Genomic DNA, 14,621 nt, shown 5'->3' on the forward strand with positions numbered 1-14,621 from the left:
GCTAATTTTACAAAGAAAAGTTCATTCGGCTCACAGTTTTGCAGGCCCTGCACTGGCATCAGTGCACTTCTGCCTTCTTGCTGACAGAGTCCTGAGGCGGAACATGGCATCATATATGTGGCTCCCTCCCTCTCCTTTTAAAGCCAAGATCCAATCATGAGCTCTGCCCTAATGGCCTATCTAATCATCACTTCCCAAAAGCCCCCCCTCTAAAACCACAGTGGGGTTAAGTTTCCACTGTCTTAATACCATTAATACAGACTTTAGGGATTAAACTCTTTTTTTTTTTTTCAGTACTGGAATTTGAACTCAGGGCCTCACTCTTGCTAGGCAGGTGCTCTACTGCTTGGACCACAACACCAGCCCTGTTTTGTGTTGGGTATTTTTGAGATAGGGTCTTGTGAATTTTTGGCTGGGCTGGCTTTGAACCACAATCCTCTCAAGTAGCTAGGATTACAGGCATGAGTCACTGGTACCTGGCAATTAAACTCTCATGAGTTTGGGGCAGGAGGACAACCATATTCAGTGACTGTCTCGTTCAGGGTAAATAAAATCAGTCATAAGAGTGTGGCTAAGATCCCACAGGATCAGTGTTCTTAAAAGAGGAGACAAGACCTCAGTCCCTCTCTCTCCCTCTCCTTCTGCACGCAGAGGTCGGTACAGTCAGGTAGAGGTCACATATCAGGCCTCAGAGTGAAACCGACCTTTCTGGCACCTTGATCTTAAACTTCCCAGCCCTCAGAACCTTGAGAAGTAAATTTCTGTTTAAGCTGCCCAGCCTGAGGCATTTTGTCCATGGCAGCCCAAACTGAGCAATACAGGAGCAAGAGACACAGACCCTGCCTCATGGGGCAGAGAGGAGACAAACGGATGCAAATCAATCCCTCTCCAGTGAATGAATCAGAACCTGGACATGGTGTGGGCAAGTGGGCACCCCAAGCAGGAAGCAATGCAGCAAGGGCCGAGGGAAAGGGAGGAGCTGACCAGGCAGAGAAGGGCTGCAGAGCCTGCCAGACAGCAAGCACTGTGTGCAAACCTAAGAGAACTCACAGGCCCTGGGCAGCTCCTGGTCCCAGCCCTCCACTGGCCTTAAGGAAAGAGCAGTCACCTCCCCCTGTCCCCAACATCTCCTGGCCTCACCCCATACCAGGAGCCTTTCTCTGTTCTGGCCACCCCAAATAAAGTATTGTTTCTTAGGGTCATGGCCGTTCCCGCTGCTGCTCAAGTCGAGGGTGCTGCTGACTTTAAACCAATCATCCCCACTCTTAGCTCATGCTGACCTGGGATCCAGGAGGGACTAGGCAGGCTGGGGTCTGAGGCCCAGGTCTGGGGTCTGGGCTCTGTGTTGGGGCCAGCTGGTCCAGGTAAGCTGGGATTACCGGACCGAACAATACCGCTCAGAAGCTCAGTGACTGAGCACCGGAAGCAGGATCAGGTTCAGAGATGAGCTGCCAGAGATCTCCTGAGCTTCCCCAGCCTGACCACAGCCCCCTCTCCCTGCCCCCGCTTCTCAGCACCTGGTGTCCTTTTCCTGCCACCTCTAAAGTACTGCTCAAAGCATCTTTGTTTGAGGTTGGTCAGGTGAAGCCACAGCCCCGCCTTGGCCCTGTTAAAATCGCCTGGCTAGGCTCCTCTGCCCTTTAAGCCCCCAGGTCCTCCCCTGGCCCTCAGTAGAGAGGGCACCAGACCGTGAGGGTGAGATCACAGTCCAGGGGCTGCCAGAGCTGGACAGAGGCAGCTGTTGGGTAAAGGAAATGGAGAATGGAGGCAAAAGGATGAGACTCTAGGGCTGCCTTTGAGGCCTAGAAGGCCCAAATCTCAGGCAGAGGAAGGAGGGCTGCATTCCAGGGCCCGTGCAGAGGAAAGGATGTATCGCCTGGGTGGCAGGGACAGGAACTGAGGGCAGGGAGAAGGACCATGGAGCTGGGGAGAGGATGGGGCATGGCCCAGAGCTAAGATACGATTCTCTACTCCCCACTGGCTCCAGATCAGAGTCCAAGCCCTGGGCAGTGCTTCCTTTACCCAGCTCATCCCGCGAGCTAGAATGAGGGGGACTTTCCGTCTCTGGGTCCTGCTCCTGCTTGTACTAGGTGAGTTAGGGCAAGGGTTAGGGACGCTGGCCTTAGGGACCCCGGCTCCAGGTTGCCCACCTCACCCTTCTCCAGGTTTTGTGGCCCTAGAGCACCCTGGAATAATTCAATCTTAATTCCAAGGAACTGAGTCCTCTTTGCCATTGACTTTGAACTCTCCAAGCCCCAGTGTGCTGTGTATAGAGCCTAAGTCTCACCTGCCATCCACAGGGCTCTAGGAAGGGTTAAATCAGGTTGACCAATGGCACAGAATCCTGCAGTGAGGTCAGTGGAACAAATATGTTCCACCTCCTTCTTAATATCTGACACACGCCCCCACCCTGCCCCGTTATCTGACACCAAGTCCCTAATCCAGTTCCTTCTCCCCTTCCTCCTGCAGCAGCTGCTAGGATGAAGTCCTCGGCAGGTAAGGAAGTCTCAAAGCCAGCCCCTCATGGGCCCTGGCCCTGTCTCCCCACCTCCACCTGCCTCCCAGGCTCCTGATTCTGGGCCAACGCTTGTCCTCTCACAGCCTGCGGGCAGCCCCGTGTGTCCAGCCGGATCGTGGGGGGCCACGATGCCAGGGATGGAGAGTGGCCATGGCAGGCAAGCATCCAGCACCGTGGGGCCCACGTGTGCGGAGGGTCACTTGTTGCGCCCCAGTGGGTGCTCACAGCAGCGCACTGCTTCCCCAGGTCAGCTTCCCCACCAGGAGCTCACTTGGGCCGCAGAGAAAGCAAGGCCGGAGAGGTGCAGGGGTGCTGCCTGGAGGGAAGGCAGAGGCGGGGCCAGCTCCCAGTGGGCTGGGCGACTGGGCCCCCCACCCTCCCCAAGGTCGAGGTCCAGGTGATGTCAGTAGCCCCCACACCTGTTGTGCAGATGGTCACTGCCATCCGAGTACCACGTGCGCCTGGGGGCACTGCGCTTGGGCCTCATGTCACCCCATGCACTCTTGGCACCTGTGTGGCGGGTGATGCTGCCCCTGGACTACGCTGAGGATAAGGCCCAGGGTGACCTGGCATTGCTGCAGCTTCGCCGTCCTGTGCCACTGAGTGCCCGCGTCCAACCTGTCTGCCTGCCTGCACCTGGCTTCTACGCATCACCCGGCTCACAGTGCTGGGTCACTGGCTGGGGCAGCCTTCGCCCAGGAGGTAAGGCATGGAGGCACTGCGGGAGCCCCCTTGTGTATCTGTGTGGGAACCCCAACCCTTACAGCCTCAATCCAAGACCCAGGGCCACTTTTAAGGGCCCAGTCAGACTCAGGGAGTCCCAGCCTGGCAATTTGGACTCAGGCTCACTGAGGATGCCCTGGCCACTCCCACTGCACCTTGCTTCATGCCTTGCTCTCAGAAGTCTCTCCTCTTCTTCCAGTGCCACTCCCAAAGTGGCGACCCTTGCAAGGAGTAAGGGTGCCACTGCTGGACTCACGAGACTGTGACCGCCTCTACCACGTGGGCACTGATGTGCCCCAGGCTGAGCACATAGTGCAGCCAGGGAACCTGTGTGCTGGCTACCTCGAAGGCCACAAGGATGCCTGCCAGGTGTGTCTGTTGTCCCCCGCCACTGCTGTCCTCTGGAATTCACACTTGGAATTCCTTACCTCCCTAGAACCCAGGACCCAGCGGATTAAACCTCCAGGCTGTGGTCCCAGCCCTCCACCCAGTGGCACAACCCCAGGGAACCGGACCTGAGAGAGCTGCTCAGAAGTTTTGAACAGACTGGGACCTAAGATCACCTTTCTCCTGCAGGGTGACTCTGGGGGACCCCTGACCTGCGTGCGATCTGGGCGCTGGGTCCTGGTGGGCGTGGTGAGCTGGGGTAAGGGCTGTGCCCTGCCCAACCGTCCAGGTGTCTATACCAACGTAGCCAAGTACAGCCCCTGGATCCAGGCTCGCCTCAGCTTCTAATGCTGTCCTAGACCCTGACACTTTGGCCCCTCAGCCTTCTGGCCTACCTAGGAACCTGCCCTTCTGACCCGATGCTGGATGCTACTCATCTGTCCATCTCCTTGCCTCCTCTCCTCCATGGGGCTCGTTGACTCTGACTCCACCAACTGTCATTGAGGGATCTTTTGTGTGTTCCAGTGCTGGCATTTCCTCCCTCCCTTCCTGGCTTGTATTTAGCCTCCTTAGTTCTGGCCTGGAATGGGCACGGGGCACCCCAAGATGGGTCATCAGCTGATGGATGGCCCATCTAATGTGTGTGCCTCTCACTTCCTGGAGGAAACCAGTCACATACCAGGATGAGAGGGATTCAAGACCAGGGAGAGTCTCCATTGCTGGCACTGTGTGCAGCCATGAGCAGCTGATAGCTGGCTGACAACCAGCAAAGACCAGGAGCCTCAGACCTATAGCCACCAGGAACCCAGCTCTGCCAGCACCCTGGAGACTCGGAATCAAATTCTCCCTTAGCCTCCAGAGAAGAGCTTTGCCTGGTCAATCCCTTGACTTTAGCCAGCTGAGACTGCCCCCCACTAAGATTTTTGGCCCAACAGTTAATAAAGTTGTGTTGTTTTAAGCTGCTATTGTTACACAGACAGCTGCAAAACTAATATAGAACTGATGGTGGTAGTGCACACCTGTAATCCCAGCACCAGGGAGCTTCTTTCACTCCCTTTTCTTTCTTCCCTCCCCTGTGAAGCCAGTGGACTGCACCAGATGGTCACTGCTGGGTCAGGTCAGGTTGTGCAGGGGTGGAACTCAAAGCTGCTTCCCCTGTCCTGGGGCTGAGAGCAGTCCACTCTTTGCGGGGTCATCAGGGAGTAAGGTGTCCTGATAGGGCACGGCCGTGGTAGGTTAGTCTGCAGAAGGCTGTTGGCACACCTGTGGCAGGACCCTGGTGGCCCTGCTGGGTGATGCCAGTTGCTCACTGCTTCATTTTGTGAGTTCATCCCACACCCTTCATCTCTCTCCCAGCCTGGGGCTAGCCAACTGACCTTCCTTCAGGAAGCCTCCCCAAAGGGCAGCACATGAGACGACATCAAGACAGGAGCAAGTCAGGGGTCTGCTGTGATTGGAGTAATGGGTCCCCATCCAGAGGGCCCAATATTTCTGAGGTGTAGCCAGGCAGCCAAGGAGGGCTCCCCAGAAGCTAGAGGGGAAGCACAGCTGGGCAGGGAGGGGGAAGCCCAGTTAATGAGAAAAAAATCACTCTTCCTGTCACACCTTTAGTGGACACCTTGGGGGAGGGGAGACAGAAGGGGCTTTACTTACCCAGGATCTGTGAGGCAGGCTCCCTATTTGTCAGCTGAGAAAAATGAGGTCCAACGTCACAGCTGAGGCTACACACAACTCGCATGATAGTAGACCGAAACTCATACTCTGCAGTGGCCCTGTCCGCTCAGCCCCTTCCTGGGGCCACAGCGTATGGTGCTGGTAAAGTGTCAGCTCTTCTCAGCTCTGTGCTGCTCTCCCATCTGCCAGTAAGGCCCAGCTTAAAGGGGTCACCTGCCCTGCTGAAGCTGGAGGTGCCCATGGACTACCTTAGCCACATTCTGCCCTCTGACCTGGTCACAGCCTTAACCCCTTCCCTGTGAACCTGACTTACCAGGTGAGAATCTGGGAGACTGTAGTGGTGGAGGTTGTGGTGGGGGGTTTGCACTGAGGCCCAGTGAGGGAAGTCACATGAAGGGAAGGGACTTCAGGGGCTCCTAAGGAACCAGAGGATGCTAGAGAAACGTGAACTTAGGAAAGAGGTAATGAGTGCTAATGCATGGTGAGGCTCTATATGCTTTATAGACTGTCACTGTTAGAGAGGAGGAAACCAGATCTGACCCAGGTTAACTGCCCAAAGCTGCAGGGTTAGTTACAGAGCAAGAATCTGAGCCCAGGGCTGGAGGCATGGTTCTATTGGTACAGCCCCTGCTTAGCCAGAGCAAAGTCCTGAGTTCAAACTCCAGGACCAGCCAGGCAGGAGGCTGAGATCAGGAAGGTCGAGATTCGAGGCCAGCCCAGGAAAAAATTGAGAATTTATCAAATTGAGAACCTATCTCAAAAACACCCAGCACACATGGATGGGGAGGGAAAGGGTGTGGGGTTGGTGGGGACCTGGTGGAGAGGCTCAAGAGCCCCTGCCTAACAAGCATGAGGCCCTGAGTTCAAACCACAGTTTAAAAAAAAAAAAATCTGAGTCCAGAGCCTGTTTGGTCACCAAGTTGATACAGTGCCAGGACAGCAGCACCTTTTTAAGAGAACACAACGGGTTCACCCCTTTGGTGAATGCAAAACCAATAAACCCAACCAGGAGTAAAAGATTGAAGGAAGGTGTACTGCTTCCAGCAATAGGAACAGCATCTGGGACCCTTACCCTCAGTGTCTCTCTGAACAAAGGAAGAAAGGGAGTTTTACTGGGGAGACTTATCCACGTTCCCACTGCAGACTTGTCATCACGTGTAGAGGTGGGTGCATTCCTGCACGAGCAGTCTGAGTTCATACTTCATACACTGCATTTAAAAGAATTCCTATGTGGTTGGGGGTGTGGCTCAAGTGGTAAAGCGCCCGTCTAGCAAGTGCAAGGCCCTGAGTTCAAACCCCAGTACTGCCAAAAAATAAGTGGAAATGTCAGATGGGAATGCCTCAGGACAGAGAATTTATTACAGTGAGATAGATTACAATGAGCAAAGTGCACTACAGAATCCCTGGGTAGTTTTCACTGGATTAAACCAGATTTTTACTAGATTAATCTGGTACCATGTGTTCCCCCCTCTGGAGGGCCTAATCTAAAAACAAAACAAAACAAAATCCAACTCGAAGGGATGTAGCATCTTATTCTTCCTACTTCCCTGCAAGCACAGGTGCTTAACTGAATTTCTGCCACTAAGCAAGTAGTTAAGACTCTGGCCACTCTTAACTACTGTCAAACTGCAGCCTCAAGCTGGGAGACTGTGGCTCACGCCTGTAATCCTAGCTACTTGGGAGGCTGAGATTGGGAGGATTGAAGTTCAAGTCCAGCCCAATGCCTGTGGTGTAACTGAAATTTGGGAGGATGCAAATCAGTGTCCAAGGGGCTGTTTGGAAGAAACAGCCAGCCTAGGAAATCAAGTCAGCAGGCCTTTCCAAGGCACACCTGCACCTAGGCAGACACGGTTGAGTCCTGGGTGGAGGAGGCACCACCCCAACCTCTGCCCGGCCTCTTCTATCTCATGAACCGCTCCCAGACCACTCCCTAAGCCCAACAGGCTTCGTAGGTCCTTACAGGCCACAAAGCCTTCTTGAACGGGATTCAGCAACTTTGAAGAAGGAACCATTCTTCCACTACAGTGGCCAGAAGGTTCGAATCGTATGCCCTCCCCGAATGGGCGCCTGGGAAGCCTCGAAAGGGTGAGCCGGGTCCTTCAATGTGGCAGACCAGTGTCATAGACTTGGATGCCATGGGTTGGTAAAAGAATTTACCAAGACAGAGTAGAGAAAGCAAAGATGTATTAGGATGCCATTGAAAGGGGACAGAATGGTGGGCCGAGGCAGAATTTGAGTAAGTTTTATACATCAGGTTAAGACATTTTCAATTGGCTATCTCCATTTTTGTGGAACTTCTGATTAGCTGTCTCTTTCTGGGATCACGGTTTGAATTTCTCTGAACAGAACCATCTCAGTTCCACCTGGGCCTCCCATGGGGTTGGATCCACACCTCCCCCATTCTATATGGTCCTTGGTATCCCTTTGTCTGCCATGTTTCCTTAAAATGGGGGCCTCCTCCACATTCGCTGCGACAGAACAAAACCAATCCTAATAGTTTAGTGGGGCAGAGGTCTCATCTTGCAATTGATTCAAGCTGGGTAGAGTGGTAAAGACGTCCCTGCCTATGTATTTGTTGCTCTGGCAGAGGATTCTGGAACAGTCTGTGGGAATATGGCGGGGTCTAATTAAATACCAGAATAAAATTGTACAGAAGGCTGGTACCCGTGTAGCCCACCATGTAGGCTCCAGGCTATTTTGTAATGTAATAGCCTGGAGGAAAGAAGAAACAAATCTGGTTAGAACATTAATAAGGCAAGCACCAATGGCAGAGGATAGAAGGGGAGAAGCCACGATGACCATGACTAAGTATTTTCCCTTGAGCGCCATCCTTGGGTGGCCCATTCTCTAAGTTGAGAGGATTGGTGGGTTAATATATGAATGTTAGTTTGAACTTGTCCTGGTCCATTAACCCAAAAGTCTTCCCCTAGCATAGTACAGGTTTACCTTTGAGCAGCAACAAGCGTATCTAAAGCCCTGTTGCTCTATAAAAGTACTGGCACTGAGGAGTTGATTTGTTTTTATATATCAATGAGGATTGATGTATAAAAAAAGTACAGGCTCCAAACATTGTATGCACATATGAATAAAAGAAAAAAAAAAGAAGCACACAGTTGCTCTATTAAAAAAAAAAGCACTGGCTTTTTTTAAGAGATCATGAATGTTCACACATAGGGAACAACATCTGGATTTTTCCTGAAGTTACAGGAATAGTGGGTAATAGAAAAGCTAATTTTGTCTAATAGCTGCTGAAGATTCGCTGATTAAAAAAAAAAATGTATGGCAAAAGTTGTTAGGCCTTTTCCAGGTGTGATGCCAAAAAAAAAAAAAAATTGTTGGGCTGGTGGAGTTGCTCAAGTGGTAGAGGGCCTGCCTTGCAAGCACGAGGCCCTGAGTTTAAACCCCAGTACCGAAAAAAAAAAAAAATGTTATAGTCTCCTATGTCTCAGGTTTTAGGGCAGCGTATTTGATCATGGCCTCTCCTAGCCTGGAGTGAAAGAGGGCTGGATTTTTCAGGGGGGCCATGAATAATTTCCCTTAATTATTAAAGTTGATAGGTTTAATCATACCCTCCAAGAGACAAGTAATCATATGGTCTCTTTGATCTCTGCCCCTTGATGCTTCCTGATAGTTCCATCTAGGGTCATCTTTTGGGAGAGCCTGTCCCAGAGGGATTGTGAAGGTTTCAAAACGGGCCTAAATTTGGAATCTTTCCTCATGGGTGCAACAAATGCTTAGAATAAGCCAGATGTCATGCCAGGAAAGATGAAAGGAGACCGTCGGATCTTTGAAGTCCTTAATAAAGGTGAGATCTTACCCAGGCCAATCATAAGAAAGGAATATTCACATGCATTGCCCCTGGTTCCCCACTCAAAACCTCTCAGAGAGGGTGAAGTTCCTTCTTTTGGTTTGGCCTGACCTATGTGAAGGGGATAGAAGCTCAGTTATTCCCGTAAGGAGGAGGGGCAGATAGCCCTGAGGAATCAGAAGAAGGATTTAAGGGAAGGGCAGTTGTTTGGGAGCCAGTTTGGTGAAAGAATTTACCAACATGGATTAGAATGCCATTAAAAGGCGAGACAATAGTGGGTACACAAAGGAGGGTAGGGTTTAGAGTAAGTTCTGTATTTCAGGCCAGGCCACTTTTGATTGGCTGTCTCCATTTTTGTGGCCCTTACTGATTGGTTTGTTCTTCCGGGGATCATAGTTTGAATTTCTCTGGACTCCCTTGGGGCTGGATTCACCCGCCTTCATCCCATCAGTTCTTTGGTATTCCTTTGTTTGCCATGTTTCCTTAAAATGGGTGTCTCTTCCACACCCAGGTGACTGATGCACGCAGTTTACTCTCCCGAGGATGGGGTTCTCTACCTAGGAGTGAGCGGTCCCCCCACCCCCGGGGCGGGGGTAATGTGGCTGAGGCACATGAACGTGGAAACCTCGGCCTTTGCCACTACCGACAAAGCGCCACCCCCGCAGTCACCCAGGCAACAAGATGGCTGCCACACTCCCCGCAGAACAAGCCACTTCCGTATCACTTAAAATGGCGGCCGCCCGAGTGGGCGTGACTGCGCAAGGCGTAGTGGGCGGGGCGGGGCTGCGCGCGCAGGGCCTATTGGGCCGCGCGCGGGCTGTCGGGAAGGGGCGGAGCGTGGCCGCGCCGGCGCGTCGAGCGAGAAGCAGCTGCCGGGATGGTGAGCGGGCGCGGGGGGAGGGGTGGCCAGGCCGGGCCGGGGGCGGCGGGCCGCGCGGAGGGGGGGGTAGCGGCCGGACGCTGACGCGGGTCCGCGGTCCCCAGGACGTGTTCCTCATGATCCGGCGCCACAAGACCACCATCTTCACGGATGCCAAGGAGTCGAGCACCGTGTTCGAGCTGAAGCGCATCGTTGAGGGCATCCTCAAGCGGCCACCGGACGAGCAGCGGCTGTACAAGGTGCGGCAGGCGGGCGCGTCGGTTGTGCGCGTGGGCACGAGATGGGAGGTCCGGCGGGGGTGTCACATAGCGTCGGGGGGGGGGCTCCCGCGGCATCGAGTCCCCGCCGGACTGCCGCGCCCTGCTGGCTCCTGAGTCTCTGCCGTCGGGGAAACTGAGGCTCAGCGCGGTGGTCTCAGCCCGTCAGAGGTCATGGCAAGGCCGGCATTGGAAGCCCGCTGCGCCTGCCCGAGGGCCCGCCGATCCCGCTGCCCGGGGCTGGATGGGGTGCGACCCGACCCGGTTAAAGCAGAGATAAGCGGGTCCCTCGTTAGGTCAGATCCACGCAGAGCTTCAGAAGACGTTTGTTACCTGCCAGCGGATGTTACAGAAGCCCCTTCCCTTTCAAGCCTAGTTTTCAGTAAGGATAGCTTGGAAGTTGGGGCCCTCCTTGGGGAATCAGATGTATCAGTCCCTGATTCAAGGTTCCCAGAAGCATGAGGTCGGTCGCCTCATTGCATTGATCTGATTTTGCCTGGAAACTTGGAGAGCCGACCCTTTGCTTCAGGTCAGAGCCTCAGCTTCCCTAGTCTCTGAAGGGCTTTCCTTCCTGATGCCTGCGAGGGCTTCCCTTGTGACCCTTAAGTGCCCCATGACTATACTTAGTGTTCCATGCCTCCCTACAAGTCGAAACCTGGTGCCCTATGAGGTGGGAATTCCTCTTCTTTTTTGTTGGTACTTGGGTTTGAATTTAGGGCCCTCCCACTTGGGTAGACAGGTAATCTATCACTTGAGCCACTCCGTCAGTCCAAGGAATTCTCATTTTAAGATCAAGAAGACCTGACATCAAAAAGTTCATCTTTGGCTGGGCACCAATGACTCATGCCTATAATCGTAGCCACTTGGGGGGCTGAGATCAGGAGGGTCACAGATCAAGGCCAATCCTGGCAAATGGTTGTAAGATCTTATCTCCAAAATAATCAGACCAAAATGGACTGAGGTGGGCTGTAGAGTGTCTGCTTTACAAGCTCAAAACCTTGAGTTCAAACCCCAAACCCACCAAAAAAAAGTTCAGCTTTATCAGGTATAAGGGCGCATGCTTGGAAGGCCAAGGGAGAGCGCATCAAGCTCAAGGCCAGCCTGGGCTACACAGTGAGACCCTTTTCCAAGACAAGACAAAACCCAGCCACCTCGTTTAAGGAGGCAGACCAGGAAATCAGACCCAGGTCTGCCTCTCTCCAGGCTAGCTTGTTAGTAGCTCCTAAGAGATTTGCCTGGCGAGTTTTGAGAAAACAGAATCCTGAGTTTGGTGTGGAAGTTCTTGTACACAGTCGTGGAGTCGGTATTTGATCCGTTGCGTGGTTGTCGTGGGTTATACGTGGGGATCTTTCTTTCCTCTGGCCAGAGGTCTGTGGGACATTGCCCTCTAGGACATCTCCACAGACCCCGTTTCTCTCTTCAGGACGACCAGCTTCTAGATGACGGAAAAACACTGGGCGAGTGCGGCTTCACCAGTCAAACAGCTCGGCCACAGGCCCCAGCCACAGTGGGCCTGGCCTTCCGTGCAGGTAAGGAGTTGAGCTGCTAAGTCTGGTTAGCAGCCAAAGAAGAGGGTCTTCAAGGAGCTGTTCTTGGTCTTCTAAGACTTCTGGGAATATCTTCCTGGTGCACAAAGGGCAGGTACTATCTGTGACAAATGACTTGTTAGAGTCCCAATCTTGGCTCAGATTTATAGGAAACTTACTGTGTGCTTAGCCCTGCACTCTGCTTGCTACTTCTGGTGCTTCATCTAGTCTTCTCAGCATCTCCGGGAGGCAGAACTGCCATCATTCTTGTTTTTGAACAAATCACCAAGGCAGTCCAATGCGTGAGGGGCTGCAAGGCAGTTGCCGGAGCCAGATGCCACTAGGCTCTGCGCGGTGCCTCACTTCATCCTCCAGCATCTTTGTTGTTGGGCCTCGACTGCCCATTTTAAGAAATGAGTAAATTGAGCCTCGGTTGGGCAAGTCACTTGCTAGAACACCAGCTCCAGGATCAGATCCAGACAGAGCTTGTGCTCTCCCTATCCTACAGCCCTGCCTAAGCTTTAGACATCTGAGGAATAGAGAGTGGAGTGGCTTATTTCCTTCCACCTAAGAAAAGGGGAGGGGTGATTTGGGGGTTTTATTCACTGCCTTTGGAAACTTAAACAGGTTGTAAAGTTAGAAAAATACAGCTGTGGGGCCAGAGCTGTGTGCATGGCTAAGGAGACGTAGCTAAGGATATAAACAATCATTTTTCTGCCATGGAATAAAGGTAGCAACGGCCGAGGAGGGAAAGCACACCGCCCCCAATCAACACATTTTGGTTCTCGTGAGGATGACTGACTGGACCTCGGCTTTCAGCTGTGTCCCTGTCCAGCCACCTCTACCACCATCTGCACAGCAGAATGTTAGGACCAGTCTCACATGGGGAGCAGACACGGCCTGGGCTGCTGGGAGGAGGTGCCAAGGCAGGTGTGGGGCTGGTATAGGGTACCCTTCTGAGGGAGCAAGGGAGGTCTGAAAGCACATCTGATCTTCCTAAATTGAGGCAGGGCTGCGTTGTCCCAGAAGTAGCCCATTTTCTAATCTGAACAAAGGCACCCTGGCACTGACTGTAGCTTGGGCGTTGTTGATAGCCCCATTTAACATGTTTGAAAATGAAGGCTAAAGGAGCTGACTTGTTCTTCTCATGATCCCCTAGCATGGCTTTCAACCGTCAGTGGCCGTGGAGCCCAGGGTGGTGGCTGTTGTGATGGGCAGTGTTGGGCTAGTTCCTTTTTGCATTTTCAGACCACTTTCCTTACAAAGAGGCAAGTGCAGGTGATCGATCAGCCTTAGGTTCTTAGACCTTGACTGTGAGCCACACCCTCCGCCCCTCAGTGTCAGGCTGAAGAATGAGGCAGATCTTCCCCTCCCAAACTGCTCGGTTAGGGAGGTAACAGTGTAGTCACAAGAATGAGAGAACGTGAAGGCAAGCATTGTCACTGCACATTTGTAGCTTAAAGATGAGCCGGAAGGTGGCTCAGGCTTCTTAACCTCAGCACTGTTAGCATTTGTAGCCAGCATCCTTTCTTACTGGGTGTAAGTTGCAAACCCCACCCCCTTCCCTTAGGACAATCTAGTCTCCAGACATGGCAACTTTCCCTGGGGTGGGGGTTGTGTGCTAATCATTTGAGAACTGAGCCAGGAGCGGGTAGTAAGTCTCCAAGGTAGAAGAAAGGTGTGAAATGGGTTTCATTTCCTCTGCTGGAGCAAGGGTGGGAGTGGGACAAAACAGCCTGTCAAAAGGAAAAAAATAGGGCATTGCTAAGTGCTCCCAAGGTAATGCCCAGGGTGTTAGGGTACAGTGACTATTGGTGGGCTGAGAAGGGTTCTCTGAGGAAGTAACATTTGAGTTAAATGCCCTGCAGCAGCTAACCTGAGTATGACAAGTGCAAAGGCCCTGAGGCAGATAAAGAGCTTTGCATAGGGCACGGAGGGCAAGGAGTTAAGTTCTGTTCAGTGATGGGAAGCCTTTGGAAAGTTAAGCAGGGGAAAGTCTTTTTTTTAGTCACATGGCTGCTCAGTAGAGGTGTGAAGGAAGTAGAGGTCTGGGTGAAGGGTGTGGAGACGGTAGGTATGGGCATAGAGGGACTTGGTGATTGATGTGCAAGATGAGGATAAGGACCTCGGAGATGGGTGGGGGTGGAGGGTGGGCAGATTGGGCCTTTGGCAGTGAGCTACTTCAGTGCTACCAATGAGGCAGCCAGGGGTGGGAAGGTCAGGGCTGTGAGGGAGATGAGTTTCCCCCAAAGGTACAATTAGCAGTCAGGAGGTGGGAGCACTCTCTCCAGCTCTGCTCCTCCCCACAGATGATGCCTTTGAGGCCCTGCGCATTGAACCTTTCTCCAGCCCACCAGAACTTCCAGATGTGATGAAGCCTCAGGACTCTGGAGGCAGTGCCAATGAACAAGCTGTACAGTGAGGGTGAGGGCCCCCTGGGCCCACCTCCAGATGCCCATTCCCCTCAATAAAAGATTTGGGTGTCTACCTGGTTGCTTGCCTCTTTCTCCACCCTGGGATGGGTATTGCTCCACTTGTGTTTGGGTTCTTGTTTACCAGGTTGCCTGCTCTACTGACTGACAAGAGAATTTGGTCCAGTTTCCTCATGTGGGCCGGGTCTGCCCTGAGGCCTAAGCTACTACCATCAGCCACCCTGAAAAAGCAGGGAACAAAAGCACCCCAGCCCACACAGAGGGGCTAGCAAAGTGACTCAAGTGGCAGAGTATCTGCCTAACAAACAAGTGTGAGACTTTGTGGGTTGGGGTTTTTTGGCAAAGTCTACATCCTGGAGCTATTGTCTCAGATGAGTGTTCTGTGAGGGTGCCCGACAGTAAAGGTACAAGTAACT

At 52.8% G+C, this 14,621-nt stretch overlaps 2 protein-coding genes across 2 annotated transcripts; both read left to right on the forward strand.

Annotated features, from left to right (window-relative positions):
• Positions 1 to 2,480: 2,480 nt before the first annotated feature.
• Positions 2,481 to 4,108, forward strand: LOC109698684 (serine protease 33). The gene is made up of 5 exons (XM_020183035.2): positions 2,481 to 2,496; positions 2,602 to 2,764; positions 2,949 to 3,220; positions 3,441 to 3,610; positions 3,818 to 4,108. Exons 1-5 carry the CDS (start codon positions 2,481 to 2,483, stop codon positions 3,974 to 3,976), a joined length of 780 nt encoding a protein of 259 aa, XP_020038624.1. The 3' UTR covers positions 3,977 to 4,108.
• Positions 4,109 to 9,911: 5,803 nt separating this feature from the next.
• On the forward strand, positions 9,912 to 14,260 carry Elob (elongin B). Its single transcript, XM_020183046.2, has 4 exons — positions 9,912 to 9,990; positions 10,095 to 10,229; positions 11,671 to 11,776; positions 14,083 to 14,260. The coding sequence occupies exons 1-4, from the start codon at positions 9,988 to 9,990 to the stop codon at positions 14,193 to 14,195; spliced, it is 357 nt and encodes a 118-aa protein (XP_020038635.1). The 5' UTR covers positions 9,912 to 9,987; the 3' UTR covers positions 14,196 to 14,260.
• The last annotated feature ends 361 nt before the right edge of the window (positions 14,261 to 14,621 follow it).

This window comes from Castor canadensis, chromosome 17 (assembly GCF_047511655.1).
Source record: "Castor canadensis chromosome 17, mCasCan1.hap1v2, whole genome shotgun sequence".
In the NCBI taxonomy this organism is placed as follows: domain Eukaryota; kingdom Metazoa; phylum Chordata; class Mammalia; order Rodentia; family Castoridae; genus Castor; species Castor canadensis.

Bases quoted from the DNA above. Each gene is read 5' to 3' on its own strand.
- LOC109698684 (XM_020183035.2), top strand. The intron at 2,765-2,948 runs GTCAGCTTCCCC...CCTGTTGTGCAG, and splicing joins GCAGCGCACTGCTTCCCCAG to ATGGTCACTGCCATCCGAGT. The intron at 3,611-3,817 runs GTGTGTCTGTTG...TTTCTCCTGCAG, and splicing joins GCCACAAGGATGCCTGCCAG to GGTGACTCTGGGGGACCCCT.
- Elob (XM_020183046.2), top strand. The intron at 10,230-11,670 runs GTGCGGCAGGCG...TTCTCTCTTCAG, and splicing joins ACGAGCAGCGGCTGTACAAG to GACGACCAGCTTCTAGATGA. The intron at 11,777-14,082 runs GTAAGGAGTTGA...TCCTCCCCACAG, and splicing joins GGGCCTGGCCTTCCGTGCAG to ATGATGCCTTTGAGGCCCTG.